General features: G+C 40.8%; 1 protein-coding gene across 8 annotated transcripts in view; it reads left to right on the top strand.

Moving 5' to 3' along the window:
- The first annotated feature begins 859 nt into the window (after nt 1-859).
- The window catches only part of tnrc18 (trinucleotide repeat containing 18), a 165,398-nt gene continuing 144,300 nt past the window's right edge, over nt 860-21,957 (top strand). For 4 of the 8 annotated variants that reach the window (XM_072268658.1, XM_072268663.1, XM_072268665.1 and 1 more), the window contains exons 1-2: nt 1,271-1,442; nt 3,069-3,398. In XM_072268658.1, the coding sequence (XP_072124759.1) occupies nt 3,197-3,398 (202 nt within the window). In that variant the 5' untranslated portion in view covers nt 1,271-1,442; nt 3,069-3,196. Of the gene's footprint in view, nt 1,159-1,269; nt 1,443-1,487; nt 1,626-2,201; nt 2,308-3,068; nt 3,399-21,957 lie in introns of those variants that run through there. The other 4 variants (XM_072268661.1, XM_072268659.1, XM_072268664.1 and 1 more) reach the window with 4 other exon arrangements.

The following is a 21,957-nucleotide window of genomic DNA, read 5'->3' on the forward strand; positions in this document are numbered from 1 at the left end:
AACACAGCACAATAAATATAGCCGGGTAACCTTGCAGGCTGCTGTTTGCCCTTCATTACCCATTCCTCAAACATGGCTCCCAACTGACCGAGAGTATTATTTTATATGTATTAAAAACATGAAATCGCACAGCCGCGGTTCAATTTGTCATCCACACACACATGACGCACTTAAAAGATCAATTAAAGCATCATATAGACAGCCGTATCTCGATTATTGAACAGAAAATTTAAAAAAATAAATTGCAATCCCGTTTGTCGATCCAATCATGAACACCACCAACACACAAAGACACATGGATATCTACAACTCGTTATTAACCGGATGATTTATTGTTATACATACCTAATCACATTACAGCTTCTGTTGCATCCCAGTATATTAAACATTGAGTCACACACTGAACAAAACCAGGGAAAAAATACACGCCGTGCTACATGTAATCAGTTGTCTTAAGATTCCTTGGTAGACAAAGAATTCACGGACCAAGCATTGCATTTAATTATAACATGATGGGATGCAATACATTGATTTTCTACATTTTAAAATATAGCAGCGTTTTTTTTCTATTAGAATAGAAAGGAAGGGGGAAAATAAATTGGAAGGAAGCTGTCAGTCATTACTGCTCCATTGATCATTCACAATCTTCTGCATTCTGCTGCTGCCATCAGTCAATCCGCATTAATTGCCCCTCCCCTCCCCCTCTCTGGGCGTCTCTCCCTCTCTCGCTTTCTATCTCGATCCTGTCGCCAATTTGAGACAAACACAACGCTGATGAGTCCTTCAGAAGTTGCTTTTCTTTCATTCGAGGCGCGATTGTGCCTGGGAGATATTCAGATGAGCTCTTCCAAACATTCAGACGGTTGTTCCCCTGGCGCTCGGGGAGCTCATTACTATTTTAGTCCCTTTCCTTGTGTTAGGGAACTTGAGGAACTTGAAACCGCCTGAAAAAAACATGAGACAACACGGCGAAGCTGAGTAGTTGGGGAACTTGAAACTCCTCGCCAGATTCTTATTACTATTTTGATCATTCACGAGAGAATGGGCAACCTCGAAACCGCACTATACTGAGTACTATTGTGATCGTTCAATGCCGTACAAAGGATCGCCTTGAAACTTCCCGTGCTCTCTAATTGGTTTTTCAGGGACGTCGCGAGGGTGAGTTGGCCCCGGGCCAATCAGAGGCGTGTTTACATTGATTGATTGGCAGCTTCTTCAGCCAATCGTCGAGTTATTGACACGGTGTGATTGACAGGAGGCAGGCGATGGTGAAACAATGTGTGCTTCATTGCAAAAGGAGAGTTTGGAAGACTGGCTAGAGTTGAAAGAGGTTTTTGTATTTTGTTTTCTGTATGGCGATTCCAGAATTTGCGTTCACCTCTATCTTGGATTAAAATAAACTGGGGGGAAAACCTACTTAGCTGTCTGAATCGTCCATAAACGTGAGTAAAGTTTCACATCTAACGTACTCTTTAACTATTGTACAGGGTAATCAACCGTGCTTGTAAGACGTGAAGTAATGGGAAGGCGCGCAAACCGTGAAAAACATTTATTCTGGGCGTATTCGCACAAGTTTGGACTGGGAAGTGAGATTCTCCAGAACACTAGACGTTACTGGAATAGAGGTGGGATTGTTTCTTATATATTTTACTGCTGTCGATTGGGCTGTCTAAGTCTCTACTGAAGTTAGACCGGATTTTCTGTAAGAGCAAGACGTTCACTGCTATCCGCTTAAAAAAGATAAACTTTCATTTTATTGCTAAAAAGATAAGTGAAAATGACCAAATTTACACGTATATTAAGCCTTTTTCCCTAAAAAACAGAATTAGTTTTTTTTTATGTTCCACGGGAGACGGGGATTGCAATTGATTGTACTCTTTTGAACAAATGCCTGTTTTTAATTAAAATCAAGATTTAAACCATCTCCCGAAACATTGGCCAAAGCCTGGATACGGAAACAAAGCTCCTAAAGGATTAGGTTGGCAAATGTAGCGAAAAGTTCTAGACAGAGAGAGAGAAAAAATCTTCCACTCTATCTGGAGATGTTATTAATGTCTGCTGCGCTTGCAGTAGATGTCTCAAAACGCCTAACTGCTGAGTTTAAGGAACCTTTGCGTTCTATATTTGCTGGTTTCGGCATGTTTCAGCATCGCGTCTTACGAAAGAACAGTGACTGGTGGGCATGAACTTGGGATTTTAGAAACTGCAAAAAATCACAGTGATAGAACGATTGTACGCTTTGTTAAGGAAAGGAATCCGTCGATTCTATTGAATGGAACTTCGAATGTGTTTAATTAGAAAACGAAGGTGGGGGGACCTTTACTCCCGTATCAGGGTTATAGTAGTAGAGCAAAAAATAAGCTCGCATTCTATCATCACTACTGATTGTACTTATGTACTTCATTTGAATTATTGAGCCTGAATGTATACAAAATGCTCTAAACAGCTTAAAAGATGATCTTTTAGTGTTATGTTTAAAAAGCTATTGGTTTCAGGGGTAATCATCTATAATTTTAAGAAGCAATGCGGTTGCTGATTTTGTTTCATAATCACCCGCTACTCTGGGCAGTTTTTTAAAAAAAAGTATGTACCAACAATATACTTGCGAATCGGGAGTTAAAGTAAAAATTATTTTTGTCTGCTTTCTGCTGTCGAATGCACGGTGGCGGTGGCATAATTACGAACCGTACCAGAAGCAATATTTAGTTCTGTGGGTATTCGCTATGTCTTGCGTTAGCAATGCTCACATGAAATATCGGGCAGAATTTGAATTGAGCGACAGAGCAGCAGAACTCTCGGTGGCAGATGTAAACTGTATGGTCCAAGCTCTAACATAGATTAGAATTTCTATTTAATAGCGAAAAAGCATGAGCTGTAAATGATGCCGATCCTTAAAGAGGAAAGGTTTTGAGTGTAACTTGAAACGCACATGTAATTTTCTCTGTTTTTTTATGCCAATAAAAGCCACATTTTCCAATTCATTTGAGTTATTGTAAGAAGATGCGTCTGAAACATGGATTTAATATTTTAAACTACTGTACGTACTAAAGTAGTGCTTTTCTCCACAGATGCGGTTGAGAATGGCTCAAAGGAAACCTGATAATGTGGTTGTAAATCTGGGGACTATCTAGTATCCTGAATTAAACAAGAGGGATTTGTTCCGAAGCAGAGTTGATAGGAATCGCGCTGAATTATTATGGATGGGAGAGATTTCGGCCATCACCGAACAGTACACGTCCCGTCTCCTCTGCTCACCGGCCTGAGCATGGAGCCGCATAGAGTCGGCGCTGCAAGCGGAAGGATCGTCTCCACAGCCGGCCACCTTAGCTCGGCGCTCGGGTCTCACCTTCCCCCGGGGAAGTACCTCTCTTCGCCGGTTTCGGTCCACGGGCATTCGGGTAAGTTCAGCCTTGTCTTCCTCCAACAATTCTCAATGTGGTTTTTGTGTGCTTTATAAAGGTGAATCTGTGTTATGACTGAGCCGCCTTAGACCTGAAGGAATTGTGTTTTGTATTTTCTGAGAGAAAAAAACAATGATTTTTCAAAACCACGAGGATTTGCCCAGTAGACGGGAGTCCTTTTATTGACGAGGGGAAAACGGAACCGTGTGGGAGATTCCAAGGGTAGAAAAAGTTTGCTTAAAAGTTTTGTAAACTTACTTTTTAAAAGATCAAATCATGTGATGCACCTATTTAATGCGTAAATTATGCCAGCACATTATGGATATAGTTCTTAATAATAATAGTTCGGGTCAAATGTCCCCTATCCAGATCTCATTGACTGCAATCAGGTGTTCCTAAATAGTTTCCCCTTTTCTTAAGTGTTAAGCGCATTCGGAATGGTTTTTCTTCCCGTGAGTTGGTGGTAGTTTTTTCTCTTGTGCTTGGAATCAGCACAGGATAGGCAGACAAGAAGAAATCACAAAACGCTGGAGGAACTCAGCGGGTCAGGTATTAAAAGGGTCTCGGCCCGAAAAGTGGAATGTTTATTCATTTCCATAAATGCGGCATGCTGAGCTCCTTTAGCATTTGGTGTGTGTTGCTCTGGATTTTCAGCCTCTGCGGAATCTCAAGTGTTTACAAAAAAACACTCAAGTGTGTGGAATACACTGAAGGAAGGGCCGTTCGCTTGGAGCTTGCTATTGCGTGGCGCGTTATAACCGAGAGCACCGTGGTTACTTGTGGTCATTTTGTTGGCGTGCTGAGCTTTAATTAAGTCGAGCGATGCCGATGGAAAAAGGTTCGAGTAGATAAATTACATATATACGCGCGTACGTGTGTGTGTGTGTGTGTGTGTGTGTGTGTTTGTTGTGTAACTATATGCCTAAATTTGAAATCCGATTAAGTTAGCATTCTAGAAGGGAGACAATGCGTGCTATTAAAAACATTACATCTGGGGGCTGAGTTTATAGCTTCCCTGGGACGGATTTGGTTTTCTGTTTTTAAATGTTACCCTCTTTACAAACGGTAAACGTGCTCCCTCGTTCTACTGTCTAAACTACCACAAGACTGTGTTTCGGAAGAAAAACATTTGAGAATTTGATTCTGGGGTGTATACACGTCCTTTTCAGAGCTTTCAGTACGAGCCAATTTAGCGTTTAGGTACTCTAAAAATACAGGGCGGTTCAAACAGAGAGAAAATGTCATGGACGAACCCATCACCAGGTTGAAGATATATAAACATATAGAGAGAGGAGGTTGCAGAAACATTGAATGTAATCTGAATGGCTAGGAATTTCAAATCGGATTAAAATACAAGCAACTATTTTTATGGTGAATTCGAACAAATATTCACACCTTTGTCCGGTGGCGTAGTTCTAATTCTCTTTAAATAGGTTCCCTTTGGTATGTAAATCCACACAAATAAATGCATACAGCATTCTTGCTGGTGGATTTTATCGCTTCAGTAGAAAGATATTTTAGATGGAAACTTCAGGCTAGGTTTACAGGGACAGGAATTCTGTTCAGAGTTTGTGACATATCACATACGGACATTTTTCAATTGATTTATTTAGTTTAGAAAGTTTGTAGCTGGTAACAGATAGCAAAACGCTGTGGCGTCCCCAAAAAACCGTCAAACATCAACCGATGGAAATCTTGACTTTGCGACGTAAGATAAAAGGTGATGGGTGGTGGTGGTGTGTGTGTGTGGGGGGGGGGGTGCTTTGAAGGTGTTGTTAAGAGTCTATGCCAACTGGTTAAATGAATTGTAAATGTTTCTCGAGGAAGCTGCGCCTCACTGACTACTTTTTCCCTCAAGCATGCAAATTGTCTGACATTCACGCTTGTTAGGGATGATTAGAATTGCGCAGATTGAAAGTGCACCTTTGTGTGAAAAAAGGCCGGTGGAGCAGCGAGTAGAAATCGCCAACCATGACATTTGTGAAACTACATTCATTTATTGGTATAAGTATGTCTAGCTGACATGGCAAAATGATTTGTAGGCTGTGGTGATTCTCTAAAGTCCAAAAAGCTACCGCGCGTTCACCTAAAAACTGCATTATAGCTAATATTTAAGTGCGCTCCTTCATTTCAACAGAGTAACTAAGGTCTGTATTGTTAGCTGTTTACAATCAGAACTTCACTGCTGTGTGACTGGTTTAACTGCTCATATTCTGAAGCAGCTGTCTCCCACTGACCATTTAGCAAATAGTTCGGTTAGTTCGCCCTAATTCTCAGCTTCCCGGTTGTGCGCGAGCACGCATAAGCGAGTGTGCTACCTTAACCATTCTGCAAATATCAGAAAGTTCACTTTATCAGCGTCTGCTGTACTCTGAAAGGAATAGGGATTTAGTTCATGTACAGGTAAAACCAGCGCTGAAACATCACGACGATTACAGCTAAAAAAAAGCTATTTGCACAGCTATTTGGGACTTCGCTGGGTGGTACACGGGGCTGACTACCGAGCTATTTAAGCGTTTGACGGGCTCTTCTGTGATACTGAGACTTATAATGAGGATTTACTAATTTCACTCGGGCAAACTGAGATGAGAGGCATATGCATGATGATTTAAGGATTAAGTAGGTTGCTCAACCAATCCACCTCAGATAATGCACCTGGCAGTCATAGTGTTAATATTGTTTTTTATGTAATATGAAATAGTGCGATTGTACGACTGTCTCATAGGAAATGTTAATTTCGCCAGATTTTTAAAAAATAAAATCATTCCAGCTAAATGCCAGTGACTTTTAAGTTTTCAGTTTAATAATTACTCGGAGCTGCAGGTTTCACTGCCATTACGTCCCACCGTATTATCTTAATGAGTCTTAAAATATTAAATTATGGAGAATGGTTTCAGGTTTAGGTTAAGGACTTCGATGACTTTACCATTGGAAGGTGGCTGTGCATCAAAATTAAGAGTACTTGGTCATATTTATTTTAGGCGACATCAGAGTTGGAATAGGTAGCTCCGAGTCATAACGGCTTGGGCAATTCTCTTGTAGCATATGCAAAAAGTAGAAATGGAAAAATGGTAAATAATTAAAGACATATACGCTGTGAGCTCAGAGCTTAATACATTAATATCTGTGTAACTAATGTCTGTGAGATGGAAGGGTAGGTAGGGTAATACAAAACATTCTAGCAGACTGTTTAGACTGGGAATGGCTATTTGTAGATGTGTTGACAATCTTACAATTGCCAGAAAAATTCTATTTTTAAAACAAGTTTTTAAAGCTTAAAACTTCTGGTAGGACATTTCAGCGCTTGAAGGACATCTTTGCGATGGTGGAAGCCGTCAGCGGACACACCCCCGGGCCTCGCCTCTGACCTTGGAAAGTACAATACTAAAACAGAACCATGCTTTTCTAAACTTCGTTTTCAGTCTGCACAACTGGAAATTCATATAAGCTGGTAACCGAATCAACCTATCTAGCACGTCATTACTATATTAATAGAAAGCTCTGCAAAGTCAGTGCGTTGCAATTCCCGGTGTTTAAAGGCACTGTATTCTTTTTTAGTGTCTCATTTCTCGGCAATGAGCTCTAGACGTTTTAAAAATTAAACAGCGGGTTCTTCTTTTTAGTTCCCTGCCCTTTTATCAAGATCAAATTCTCATCAGTTCTGGATTTAAAGGTTCGAACTGCGATACCAGCCGTGACTGTGTGGACCGGTTCTGTACCTTTAATTCATTTTACCGTAATTAAGAGCGGGAAGGTTTAATGCAAGGTCTTCTTCGGGCATTTTAAAGGATGTGCCATTTGGTCAGCGAGGGTACTGGAGTCAAGTAAAATCATCTCTGTGGTTCCCTAGGCAAAAGTGGATCCGAATGCCAAGAAGAACCCCAGAGATCTATTTTAACCCTTGTCGGCCAGGCGGAAGATTCTTTAAGAGCATTGCAAATCTGGAGTCGAGGTTTTCGTCTGCAGAAAGAAGAGGATGTAAATGACTCATCCACCTGGTTGAGCCGACGGATATTGCGAGTATCACCTCTTAGTTTGCTCTGATTTAGTTTTGTTCCCCCACACTTGAAAACAAAGGCTGCGCCTTAATTTCCCTGTGGTTTATTGGGACACAAGACAGCGTGGCCCAGTCTCTGATCACTAGCCTGAACCTAGCACTGACTGATCAAGTGCTCAGAATTTAAAAGAAAAGTTTCTTAGTCGGAGGATTGGCATGATAGATGAATGAGATGATCGTAAATTATGTCCCAACCATTTCCAAAAATGGAATTTGCTTAGTGCTGGTTTAACCCTGAAGAGTAATCAGTGTTTTAATCCAGGAAGTGGAAGAGATATGTTTCATTCATCTTCCCACCTCTTCTGCAATCAGAAATCATACCGGTAGGATACAAAGTCCTGTTCTTGAGGCTGCCAAACTCTACAAACATCAAAGCATCTGCCCAACACATTTTTAGATAAATATTTCAAAGGCTGTTCCTGTCTCACGAGTACATTAAAATGCATGTATTCAATGGGTGAAAAGAATGTAAGGTAACTGCTGACAGGGTGAAGTAGTGTGGCAACAGCCAGTACAGACTAGTTGGGCCGAACTGCAAATTTTGCGTGTTTTTATCAAGTGTTGCATGAGAAATGTGCAGACAGGTGTAACAGTGAAGGCGAGTGGGAATAGACAGCGGGATTTGAAAAGATCTCGGAGGAATACCGATCTCCGGACACGGGCAGAATTGGAGCAGCATTCCACTGATAGGGTTTGAGCAACGGATAAAGGCGACCTAGTTTCAAGCGCTTCAACCTAAAGGCATCTGAAACGCCAGGCCGCCTTCACTCCCGCAGAAATTAATCCTGGTGGTCGGCGTTGCAAACCAGAAGCCAAAACAAAAAAAAAATGAGGACACTGGAAATCTGAAATAGGAAACAAAAACACTGGAAACACAGTAAGTCAGGCGGGAAGTGGAAGAAGAAAAAATATGGAAGGATGCAATGGAAGGTCATTGACTGGGCTTTTCTGCCATGGATGCTGCCTGTCATTCAGTACCACAATATCAGCTTCTAAATTGTCTTCAGGTCCACTTTCCACATGCACTAGTACATGTACACACACGAAGATATCAGATCGTTTAAGGAAACTGCATTTATATTTTATTTGCTTGCACTGGATTTTCAGTTTACACAACTGAGATACACATGCTCAGTAAAGTCGATGTGTTCCCATTTTGAACCGGCTCTGCCTTACTGATTTATCACTGATGTGCAGGCTCGCTCCATCTCTCATAATTAAAACAGAAAATGCTCCGCAAGTCCAGCAGCATCTGAATCGCACTGACGGTGTTGGGGGCGGTGGGTGTGGAGCACTGTTTTTCTTTTGTTTTTTTTATTTGTTAAGATGCAACACTGAAGCTATTCCGGCCCATCCAGTTGCCGCCCACCAACTCCAATTTAACCCTGGCCTAAACACGGGACACTTTACAATGATCAATTTACCTACTAACCGGTACGCCTTTGGCCTGTGTGAGGAAATCGGGGCAGTCGGAGAAAACTCACACATTCCACGTTTTGTTTTATTTAATCCTTTGGCAGTTTATAACCCACTCCTCGCCGAAATTGTTTAGATGTGGCAAGGAGCTGGGAAGAAAGAGCAGGAGTTACTCCATTTTAAATAAACTGCGGTTGGACTATAATCTCGAAGTATTATTTGTCCTCAGATCTGTCTGGTATTTGCTAATCTCACTGGCAATTTGAGGTACACCGATTGCGGCAGATTAGCTAAGCACTTTGAAGCTGAGATCGAATGTATAATTGAAAGATTTTATTCTCCTAAAGCACAATTTACAACCATTGAAAATAATTGGCAACGTGCCACATTTGTAGCGGAGTGCCTCTGTCAGTTTCGCGTCAGTGTCGTCCTGGATATTTCCATCGACCAATCCTTGCACTGGGCTACTTATACGGTGGAGTAAGCAAATAGGTCACTGCGCATAAGTTTGAAGCATTGTGCCAGAGAAATCCATGAAGCTCCAAAATGCAAATTACTTTCACAGATTCGTGTTAAGGGACCTTTTATTAAAAAAAGGCTACGCGTATTTTTTGATTATGCCAACACAGGATAGAGAATTCGCGATGAAGGTAAAATTCAGTGCGAGACCACACCCGGTTGAAATCGATTTGAATCAACAATGAGGGTTCCAAACTTGAGGGTTTTAAAAGCCAGAAAACGTGTCAGTATGTTAAAAATAATTATGTGGATGGTGATAATAGAGTTCCAAGATCCAGGAGGAAAACTCAGTGTTTATTTTATCCAGGTTCTTAATGTTTAATCTCCTCTCACCAAATGGAGGGTTTTGTACATTTTACAAAAAAAGAGACCTGCTGATCTGGAAGGCGGCGTCTGAAAAGATGCTGAGAGCTGAAACGATACCAACTTCCAACGGGGAATTGGGGAAAATTTCACGGAACTTTTCAGTTTTGTAGAGTGGGCCTTTGAAAGAGCCGAATCTGGGAAGATTGGAGAGCAGCCCCTTTCTGGGTTGCGTCAGCGAACCAGCTAAAGGGATGGGAGACGCAGTTCTTTAAAATATTCGAGCAAAAATGTTTTGGTCGCTTGAGCATTTGCTGCTGCTTTGTCGATTTTCACGTGCAGTCTTTCCAGGTTAACACCGCTATTTCCTCCGTCCCAACCCCCAAACACAATTAGATTTACTCTAATTTCCTCAAGAATATGGGGCAATTATTACTGGCAATTTCTCAACTAGTTGTGGTTTGAAGCGATTAACAAGAGTACAGTATATAGTCTCAGCGCAGTGGTGACTATATGAAAAGGAGGCATGGAGTGCTTACTGTTCTGTATTCTATTATATACTTACTATTCTGTAACATTTGCAAGATCGCTATTCATTTGGAAGACCCTGCACTTAGTTCCTGGACAATTATTTGGCAGGCGTTGATACCGGAAAATAGCACATTAGCACATCACCCCCCTCCCACCCCTCCTTTATTTGTACCTGGGCATGAAGCTCGGGTGTTATTGTAGAAGTTGCATCAGAACTGTATTATAGAAGTTGTAAGTTTTTATGTGCCCCCAATCAGCGGTCAAGTCTTATTTTGCAAGGACACCGTGTCTGGGAGTTTTCGGAAATGCCTTCCTCACATTAGCCGATTTTCCGTCGCATTCTAGATTAAGAAGCATGCCTCCATCTGTGTATCTGTGTAGACGGCGGGACACTAGCGCAAAAAAAAAATGGGGAGGGGATGTGGGGGAGTGAGAGACACCATAAATCAAGCGAATTTACTTGTGTTCACAATCCTCCAATGTCAGTTCCCGATTTTGGGCCCAACTTTTGGCCCTGGGAATTCCTCTCCAAACTCTTAACAGATTTCCTTACAGACGATCTTCATGAACAAACTTATTTGCTCCGAACGATAATACTCAGACTAAATAATAACGTCTGACTATATGCTCTTGTCAAACACAGGTGTTTGCACATTGAAGCGGCTGTATACGCTAGACTGTTCTGATGATTTCTTCTTAGTCTGAATGGATAAACATGGCGTAGAAGTCACAGCTTTCCTTATCTCCTTCCCGCTTTTTTAGGACACTGCTTCACTGTTTTCGACTATGGCGTGTGGATAAACCAAGTTTTGCGCTGTTCTATCCATTGTGACAAGGTGCCAGGAGGAGAGAAATTGAATGTCCTGTTAAATAGCTGTACACAATTTACAGTGAAGAATCTGTGCAAACACAATCGCACATTTCATGCTGATACAGTATTAGTAGAGTGCGAATTGGAAGAACATTGGGAGACCCATGTCAATAATGAAGAATGTTGTTAGGACGTGGTAAAAAAAAATAAGAGGAAATGTAATTTATCCATCTTCTCAAAGCCAGAGGGAAGGCCGTTTGTGTGCTTGGGCGATCTGGCTATGCGAAAGTACATCAAATAGGGATCTGTTAACAAAAAAGGGAGAAGAAATGTCATTGGCTTGGACTAAATGAGAACTGAGCTTCTTTCCACATTTGGAAAATTGCTAAATGCCATTACTCAGAAGCCTTGTATGTCTGTTCGGAATTATATTAAGGAACACGTGCCTTTTAAAGTCAAAATAAACCCGAGCCACCGCTCCAAACAAAGGCGACTGTTTGTGCGACCCTTTGGCGATTTCATTATTGATTAACCAATGGTTGTGGCCTGTTTCACCGTGAGGCAAACCCATTTCTCTCTGTGCTTGAGCTTCGGTGAACGGGGTGCCTCAGAGAAGTGTGATTTAGCAGAGGGTGGGGCTTACCAACACTTGCCTGTTTCAATTGTAATGGAAGTTGTTCCCCTGATCAGGGCTAAGTTCTCTACTAAAGGGAGGTTCCATTTTAAATACAGCACTGAAGTATTTTGGGAGGGGAGATTCTACATTTTCGGATGCCAAGTCCAAACTTGGCAAACTTTCCTGCACTTCATCAGATATTAATAATCTTTGTATTGACTTAAAAGGCAATGTCTGTTTTAGTAAGATGTGGATCACTGGCTCACTTCACCATGCTGCTAGTAAGTTAATGCAGGATGCCTGTACTGCAAACAGTAAAGACGTGGTTGACAGTATTTTAGTGGATTAATGTCATTAACGTTAGGTACCCACAACTTTAATTAAGCAGCATACATAGTTACCTGAAGTGTTTTGCAGTGATGGCTTTTTGGTTATTTGCAGACTGTGCTATTGCTCTTTATATATTTTTATTACTTTAGCTTCAGAATATCACCCTAACCTATCACCCTTTTTGAGATATTTCCGTCTTTTTTTCATTGGATTTGCCCCATTTTGGCGGATACACTTAAATCTTTGAGTTTATAAGAACAGTTAGTTAAGCAGCTTATTTAAATGCAAACAAAATTACATCTTTAGTTTCATATTGGATGCTTCATTATTAAGAAGATTGTTGCTGAGATTTGCCCTACAGACATAATGGATTATGTGGAAGCATGTCTGGGCACAAGAGCAATTTTTAATGATCAAATTGGCAATATTGTAATTTTAATCTAGAGAAGCGACATCTCTGGAGCCCTGTAAACAAAACGTATGTGTAATCGCCCACACCGACTTGCACAGCTTGTGCCATCGACTACAAGGGATGGGAGAGACTAAATTCTCCGCTCCTTTTTTGTTTAACCTTCTTTTGCACATTGCGTTTTCAAAAAAAAAGCTGCGGTGATTTAACACCAAAATGGCCAAGACAAATTTACATTTTTTTAAAAACCAAGAACAGTAGAATAACTAAAGCCTTTGTGGGAGGGATTGGGGTGGGGACCAAGAAAGATAGTTGTGTGTGTTTGGGTGACTGAGGGCAACTAAGTAAGGGGTGTGTGAATTTGTGAATGCTGAGGGGAGGGGATGGCGGTGTGACCGAGAAAGATACAGATGTGCAGAGACCACTGTGCTTAAGGTGGTGAGAAACACCATATTGGAGATGCCCAAGCACAAAGCAACACTGTGCAACTACCCTGCAGATACACCTATGTATCATTCTAAACGTGTACTGTATTTTTAATCCAGGCATCAGTTGTCTACCACGGGGTGCATACAGCATTCCAAAGTCAGAACACTCCTGTATACTTGTTGAATAGTTTTTGCTTAAGGTGCCATATTGTTGAGCAAGGTGTTCCCATTCCCTTTGATTCGCTTTCTCTGGGATATCGGTTCTGGTGTGGGACTAAGGAACAGTCTCTCCTCAGAACACTATCAGTTGTACTGATGTATGTAGACCTTAGAATATCTACATACCATATTTTAAAGCATTTTGCCAGCCGCGGACGTTTATACATTTTGTTTACATAAATTAACAATGACAGGCAGGAATTAAATAACTTTGTAACGTCTTTCTGGGAGTCTCCACCATGGACGCAGAGCCTCAGCAGCCTGCTGTAGGCTTTTGTATTCTCAGCTGAAGGGACTGAGTCTGGCTGAGTGCTAGTAGCACTCCCCACTCCCCTTGGTCCAGGCTTGCTTTTAAGGAGACAGAAGACAGATTTCAACCTGACAGCCCATCACTTAATTACAGTCCAAAGTCCCCAGTGCTCAGATCTCTAGTTGCAATTTCTTTAAGCCTTTCTGTTCGCCCCATTTAACAGCCCCCCACCTCCACAACCAACTCTGCTGTTTCGCCTAGAGTTACATAAGAGGGAGGAAAGACTGAATAATGCATAAATCTGTTTGAAATGCATGCCAATCCATAACTTGGAAAGGCAGAAACACTGACTGTTCTTTCTTTTGCCTTTCATTTGCTAGGAGTCAGCAAATTGCTACACTTCTTTGCTGTATTGCTTTGGGAGTGGGGCAGTAGACAGCCTTCCTCCCTGTCACTTTGAATGTGGTGAGTCATTTAAGTGGATGAGCATTCATTTTTAGCCGATGAGCTCCTTGGTACAAGGTCCACTAATATAGGTTCCTACTCACATTAGCCATCAACCCAGATTAATTAGGAATCCATGCATTATCTGTCTATCTCTGCCCATCTTCACTAGCGCAGTATTGGTCCTGGAAGTTTTACCCATTCTGCACCAAACTTAATGAAAGCGCTGGGAGTGCTCTTCCTTGGGACATCATAGTCATTTAGAAATAAGTCATTAGAAGACATGTTGGATGAGGTTTTGTTTTATTTTTAATGTGCTATCTTCACAGCTTGAGCTAAAATCAGCAGAATGTCTTGAAGTTTAATGTGCTGGAGATTCTGCTGAGGTTGAGCTGATCATTGCTAACTACCAACTACCTGGAATGCTTCCTAATTTGAATTCCGTATTATTTGTAATATTTGTAAATATTTTTTGGGAAGGGACAGTCAAAGCAATGTTACTTATGTAGCTACCTTGTTACCTACATCCAGTTATTGTATATATAAATCTTAGAATGTATGTGGGAGTTAATTTGGTGGGTCATAAACTTATCCGTATTCAAAACCCTTCGCCCTACCCGGCTACTTTATAATGTTACTTTATACGCACAAAAACCTACCTTTGAGAAGGCAGCAAAAAAATTGCCAAAAGGGGTGGTTAGGTAATCTTTAGTGGGTTGGGGTTACATTGCATCTGGGGTGATCTCAAAGCAATGTGAGGTAGCCTTCCACTGGGATGCTCACAGCATTCTGCTTTAGATGCTGATGAGGGTCAGGCTGGGCTAGACTTCCAGACTGATACTGTCACTTTTATTTCAATGCACATTAAATTTTTCTAACGTAAGAGCAATTAACATTATAGTTACATTTTTGATCCCTACATTGGTAATAAAAATATCTGGATGTTTAAGAATCAGTTTTCAAGGTAAGGGTATCACTGGCCAAGGCAGCACCTCTAGTTGCCCCTGAAAGGATGGACGTGAGTCCCTGCAGTACTCCCACAGTTTTCCCACCATTCACCCATGGTGCTGCAGACAGTGATCTTGAGGATTAACCAGCAGCAAGAAATAGGTGGTCATGAATTTCCAAATGGGGTTGGGGTGTACTTAGAGGGGAACAAGGAGTTTCCTGGTCTCCTCGTTCCAAGTGTTGCATGGTAGGGATTTGGCTGGTGCTTTGGAAGCAGTGCAAATTTTAAAATATTGTTGAAGATTATCAGTGATAAATATTGCAATCATGGTAAAACTCGTGGTTTAGAAAACTGCTTCAATAGGCCCTAAATATTTCTGCCTCAGCCCAAATTAGAGGTTACCTTGGCAATAGTGTAATTGGTATCTAGGGAGCTATCGCTGCAAAAGCCTTGAGGCTTGTGGATCCTTTCTAGAAGAGGGTAGCTTGAAAGTGAAGACTGATGTGTTTTATTAACAGTTAGTAGGGTGTGTCTGTCAGCACCAAGTGTCTGTGACATCTCTCTAACACCCCATGACACAAAAGCAATCATAGCCTCCAAAAAAAAAACTCTTTGGTCATGGGTGACAATGAAACTGGTTTCTATGTTATTTCTTTCTAATGTTGCCTGCTAGAAACTACTTTCATTTTTAGCTGATATTTTATATCAATATCTGATTGATACAAAAAGTAGATATATTTATAGATCTCTGAAACAAGACAAAAAAAAAGGCACTGCCTCGGAAAGCTAGCAGTGTTACGAGAATAACTAAGTCTAGATCTATTTTTACTAGCTTTACGGTCAAATGTATTGAGAAGATCTGAACATATTGATAATTGTATTTAATTGGTTAGGAGTAGCTGTATTGACAAACGCAATATTTGGAATAATTTACTTCACTAATTAGATCTGACTGCTTTCCTTTCATCACATGGACGATGATCTATGCTAAACCAATAATATGAACCTTGAGGGTCCAGCTTCCAACCACCTTGCTTAAATAAAACTGTATTGACTTCCTCGTTTTATATAGTTTTACTTTATAACCCTTGATAGCTCAAGAAGCTGTTCATATTCTCACCAAGAAATGTTAATAAAAAGGTTCTTTAAAAATGGACCGATTTTATCTACAGAGGAGGTTTTACGTGGTTTTCTATGCTGTAAGCCATGTGCAAAATTTGAAGGAGAAACTGGTTAGAAGTCCTGCCTTTTCTGGGTGATCATGTCAGCAGATGCGTTAACTCCTTTAATGCTGTTAATAAGCAATTCAGCACCGAGGGAGTTCGTTTTATTTTCTAATTTAATAACTGTATTTGCATGTAGCATTTTTTATTTATAAACATATTGCAGCAATGATTGTTTTTTTAAAATTTATACAAATGCACGTAATGGAATATTTTCTTCAAAATCATCAAGGCCTCACAATTTAATTTTTTTTTGTTAGCACCATGCAATTTTATGTACGTGGGTGTGATAATCTCATTTCTTTTGGGATTAATATTGAAATGTGTACAAATCCAGAATGGTGACTCACATGTGTGAAATGACATTTTGATGGTCCCCAAAGTAGCTTAAAAGGCAAAATTATTGCTGCAGTTGAGGCTGTGAACAGATAGGATCTGCTGTCTTCAAACACTATGAATGCAGCCTAGAAATCCTTTTACACAATCAAAAAGCCATAATAAATTGTGTGCACTTATTGTAGGAACCGTCTTCCAATTTGTTTCCATTTAAAGGCAAGTAAACTAAAGACTTTTTCTTAAAAAATGAAATGGAAAGTTAGTCAGAAAGTATATAAAATGACTTTAAATGCTTTTTTATTTGCTAGCTGCTGAAGACTACTTGGATATGTTTTGACAAGAGATTGTTTGAAAAAAAGCTAGCTGAGTATTAATTGCTTTGGTTCTTGGTGCTGCCCAGATTGTGTATGATCATTTATCAGTTCTATCTGCATGTTTGTGAAATTGTGAATTCTGTCCCTTTTCAGCCTTGACAAGGACTCAGCTCCTTTATGGTGTTTGTGTTATGTTATAGCTTTAAAAGGCAATCTTTTTCTTGGCAAAGGTTTAATCGCCTCATCTTGGATTTTCTGTAACCCTTGGGAGATTGCATAATGCACAACAGCACGAGATGCATAATGTTTTTAATGCCTGCACTAACTCCGATGAATGGTCCCTTACATTGTGCAGAGGCTGAATCTGTTTCTCATCACTAGTCATGTACAAGATTATGCAAGTCAGTCTTAATGTTAACATTATAAAGCAACGAGAGGACAGAAGTGTTTATGTGTCTGTATTTACGTGACTAAATGTGTCTTTGTTTCCGGGCATGTGTCTGCATCTATTTTCTTAAAAAGAACCCCAAATATAGGCTATTTAGAGGAAGAATATTCCTTGATGATTTTAATCTTTTGAAGACTGGAGGTGTTTTGTTTCACCTCTAATGATAGGCTTTTAAAAATCTGTTCAGTTGAATTGTGCCCTGCTTAAATTCTGCTTTGTAAAATTTAGTACGTGTGATATATTATGATTTGACCATTTCAAGAAAGAGTGCAAATTAAAAAACAGCACATGCACATAATGGTTTTTAAATGATACCATCACCATTTATGGAACCTTAAAGGATAATAGTTGAAGTGAAATAATGTGAAATATGATATTTTGTGACTTAAATAATCATTTATGACTTATTTTGGGGCTTTTGGCTTGGCGTGAGCTATGCTGCAGTGTGTCATGTAGTACATCGGCAAGAGAGGAACAGCATTAAGATCGAAATAGATACTTAACTAATCACTTTGTCCTTGACTGGATATGGGTAAAGTTCTACAGTGCCCATGTACTGTTAAGTTGATATACAGAGATCAACTAGCTGTGCTGCACAAAAAACAGTCCAATATATTTATAGCCTTTCAGTTTATTAACTGAGAAATTGACAAACGTGCTAATGGAAAAAAATACATAAACTACTCGCGCACACGAGCCAATCCCAAATTCTGTGCACGGTGATGCTTGTTTTTGCCTGTTTACCTGCTGATATATTTAGTATAGTCCAAATTCTTGATTTAATCAGTAATGGATTGAGTATTGGATTGCAAAAATAATTGGCTGCCATACCCTAATACAGATTTATGAGTTACCCCCCAAAAAAATAAAGGTGTTGTGTCTTAACAAGAGGTAACGATGATTTATTGCGCAATTCATCTGCAGGTAATAAATCTGTATCTGTTATTCTAATGAAAGCTGTGACCTTTATCCCCTTAGTGAAGGATTCTTTGACTTTTTAACATGGCATCAATTACCAAATTATGTTTCAACTGGAATTTGGATCATGCAAGATAGTGAATGTCTTACGATCTGTAACAATATTGAACTTTACAAGATGGTTTCTTTATACCTTCCCACTTCTCTATCCAGCCTACTGATATTTAATTCAGAAAGGCCTGTAAAAAACATATCCTTTGACCTTAAGAAGTTTGTTAGTTAGACTTTTAATATTCAACACCATTACAGCTATCATTTGAAGAAAGCACTTGTTCAATCTTCATTTCCCATGGTTCCTGAAGTCCCAAACCTTAAAATAAAGGAAAATTGAACAATAATGACAGGCCTTACAAAATGTAAGGTTTTAATACTTATAATATCTGACTTCTTTTTATATGTACATATGTACAATTAACAGATTTTCACTGGTGTATGTGAGCCAGAGTTAATATGATTTTTGATATCCATGCCTTTATTTTCTAAAGAGACATTGGAAATTTGGCTGGGGTATTAAGCCTCATTAACCCATTATCCCAATCCTCATAGACACACAGTAATGCCCCTTTCTTCCTGTAATTTGGCTAAGTGACTGCTTTTCATGTGGAAATTTCAACAATGAAATTTGGCTGGCTGGCCACTGCAAACTCAGTGTGTTCTTGCTGTCACTCTACACTCACCTATGTGTGATGAGTGAGGGTCACTGGGGGTGATTGGTATTCTCCCCACTGGCCTAAATGGCAGTGAAACCAAACAACAGGAATTCTGCAGATGCTGGAAATTCAAGCAACACACATGAAAGTTGCTGGTGAACGCAGCAGGTCAGGCAGCATCTCTAGGAAGAGGTACAGTCGGCATTTCAGGCCGAGACCCTTCGTTAGGACTAACTGAAGGAAGAGTTAGTAAGAGATATGAAAGTGGGAGGGGGAGGGGAGATCCAAAATGATAGGAGAAGACAGGAGGGGGAAGGATGGAGCCAAGAGCTGGACAGTTGATTGACAAAAGGGATATGAGAGGATCATGGGACAGGAGGCCCGGGGAGAAAGACAAGGAGTGGGGGACCTAGAGGATGGGCAAGGGGTATAGTCAGAGGGACAGAGGGAGAAAAAGGAGAGTGAGAGAGAGAATGTGTGTATAAAAATAAATAACGGATGGGGTACGAGGGGGAGGTGGGGCATTAGCGGAAGTTAGAGAAGTCAATGTTCATGCCATCAGGTTGGAGGCTATCCAGACGGAATATAAGGTGTTGTTCCTCCAACCTGAGTGTGGCTTCATCTTTACAGTAGAGGAGGCCGTGGATAGACATATCAGAATGGGAATGGGATGTGGAATTAAAATGTGTGGCCACTGGGAGATCCTGCTTTCTCTGGCGGACAGAGCATAGGTGTTCAGCAAAGCAGCCTCCCAGTCTGCGTCGGGTCTTGCCAATGTATAGAAGGCCACATTGGGAGCACCGGACGCAGTATATCACCCTAGTCGACTCACAGGTAAAGTGTCGCCTCACCTGGAAGGACTGTCTGGCCTTCTATACATTGGCGAGACCCGACGCAGACCGGGAGACAGCTTTGCTGAACGCCTACGCTCTGTCCGCCAGAGAAAGAAGGATCTCCCAGTGGCCACACATTTTAATTCCACATCCCATTCCCATTCTGACATGTCTATCCACGGCCTCCTCTACTGTAAAGATGAAGCCACACTCAGGTTGAAGGTCTGGGTAGCCTCCAACCTGATGGCATGAATATCGACTTCTCTAACTTTCGGTAATGCCCCACCTCCCCCTCGTACCCCATCCGTTACTTATTCTTACACACACATTCTTTCTCTCACTCTCCCTTTTCTCCCTCTGTCCCTCTGACTATACCCCTTGCCCATCCTCTGGTTCCCCCCCCTTGTCTTTCTCCCCGGACCTCTTGTCCCATGATCCTCTCATATCCCTTTTGCCAATCACCTGTCCAGCTCTTGGTTCTATCCCTCCCCCTCCTGTCTTCTCCTATCATTTTGGATCTCCCCCTCCCCCTCCCACTTTCAAATCCCTTACTCACTCTTCCTTCAGTTAGTCCTAATGAAGGGTCTCGGCCTGAAATGTCGACTGTACCGCTTCCTAGAGATGCTGCCTGGCCTGCTGTTTTCACCAGCAACTTTGATGTGTGTGGCAGTGAAACCACTTTATCCCATCCTCATCTTGCAACTAACACAGCCAGAAAACCCAGGGAGCAGGTTACGTTCAGCTGTTGTACTGACTATGCAAGGGGTCCAGGAGAGAAGTTCTATATATCTGTTTTGATTTACATAGTGACATAAAGAAACACTTTTTGAAAGGTTATCGAGACATTTAATAATGAAATGTCTGCGCTGAATTCCAGTTTGAGCTCAGTAGTCAAAGAAAACTGAGTATTTTAAGTGACTGTGATGGCTCCACATGAACCAGTATTTTTGTAGAGACTTGTTGGTCATTGTGTAAGAAAAGATACTCTATACACCTTGCGTGAATCTCCAAGCCAATTTAATCAGTTCCAACAGAATGGGAGGAAAGGACGAAGCAAGTGTAAAGGGGGAATGAAATGCCAGACAAAGAATAGAAGGTAGAGTCAGAGAAACCATGATGGGAGAAGGGAGGAAGTGTAGAGTGTACGTTGGAACGTATCACTGGGGGCAAAATGGCGGGTCTCCCGGTTATCATTTAATAAATTTAGTTGGTTGATGTGGAAAAGTTAAGAGCTGCCCTTTTGCTCCAAATTCTCTGCTAATCTAAAGTTGCTAAGAAGAATGCTGATGGGACATAGCTGCTGCACTGCCCAAGAACCTTTTTTTTTAAAAACATTTCCCGGACCTGAGAGAGTTTCAACATGTTGTTCAAATTTACGGAATCAGAGGTCCAGCTTTGAGCAGGCGTGCCTTTAAACCTTTAGCCCTAGAACTTTTTTTTCATGGAAATCTAAACTTGACGAAGGCAAAAGGTTAAATGCTGGCCGATTATACGGTTTCAGTACAAATTCTTTCAAGTGAATGCGATGCACATGCCAAACATTTCAATCGAAAGTTGAGAATTTTAAAGCAGCACGAGAAACCAAGTGCAGGAGGATCCTGTGGGATAAAGAGTAGCACTTCTTGGCCAAATTGAAGATGGATTTTAGTAGAAAGCTGCCGCTGATGTGTTCTTATTACACGTTGAAAGGAAAAGACTCAAGTCAGATATTGTTGCATTTCTGTAGTACTTTCCATGACCTCAACAAGTTCCAAAGTGTTGATCAGCCAAAGAAGTATTTTTGAAGTGTAGAGAGTGTTACAAAGTAGAAATTATGGCAGCCAGATTGCTCACTGTAAGCTCCCACCTGTGGCATTGTGATGGCAACTAGATGGCTACTAATCTTGACTGAAGGTTGAATGTTGGCCAGGTATCCTAGACGAGCTCTATAGTCCACTTCAAAATAACGAAACAGCATCGTTTACATCTAATTGAGTATCAGGCAAGCTCAAAAGCAAAGAACTGTAGACATCACAAATTGGACATAAAAGACCGTATGATGGTAAAGTAGTGCCGATGGAGAGAAAAACTGATTTAATCAGGTTGGAGGTTTTTTATCCGAATCAGGTTCTGAAAGGTCATTGAACTGAAATATCGACTCTGTTTCTTTCCCCACTTGCTGCCTGACTTGTTTCTTGCAGTTCAATTTTTACTTAATGGCAGGCAATGTCTTATCCAAAAGATGGCACTTTCAGAACTGTGGTGCTCCCTCAGTACTGCACTGGAGGTGCCCATCTCACTCTGCATCAGGGCCTCTGGACATAAACCTACAATCAGAGGCAAGAGTTCTGGAAATTAAGAAGACAAATATAGCACAAAATTTAGAATGTTCCAATGATATATGCATATGATTGCTTACATCTTTCTTTGTAAGCACAGGGACCTTTGCTGTTCGATGCTTAAAAAGCACTCCAATTGCCTCTTCCCAGTTTAATTCCCCAGTGTTTGAAAGG

The sequence above is a fragment of the Mobula birostris genome, chromosome 9, assembly GCF_030028105.1.
Source record: "Mobula birostris isolate sMobBir1 chromosome 9, sMobBir1.hap1, whole genome shotgun sequence".
Classification (NCBI taxonomy): domain Eukaryota; kingdom Metazoa; phylum Chordata; class Chondrichthyes; order Myliobatiformes; family Myliobatidae; genus Mobula; species Mobula birostris.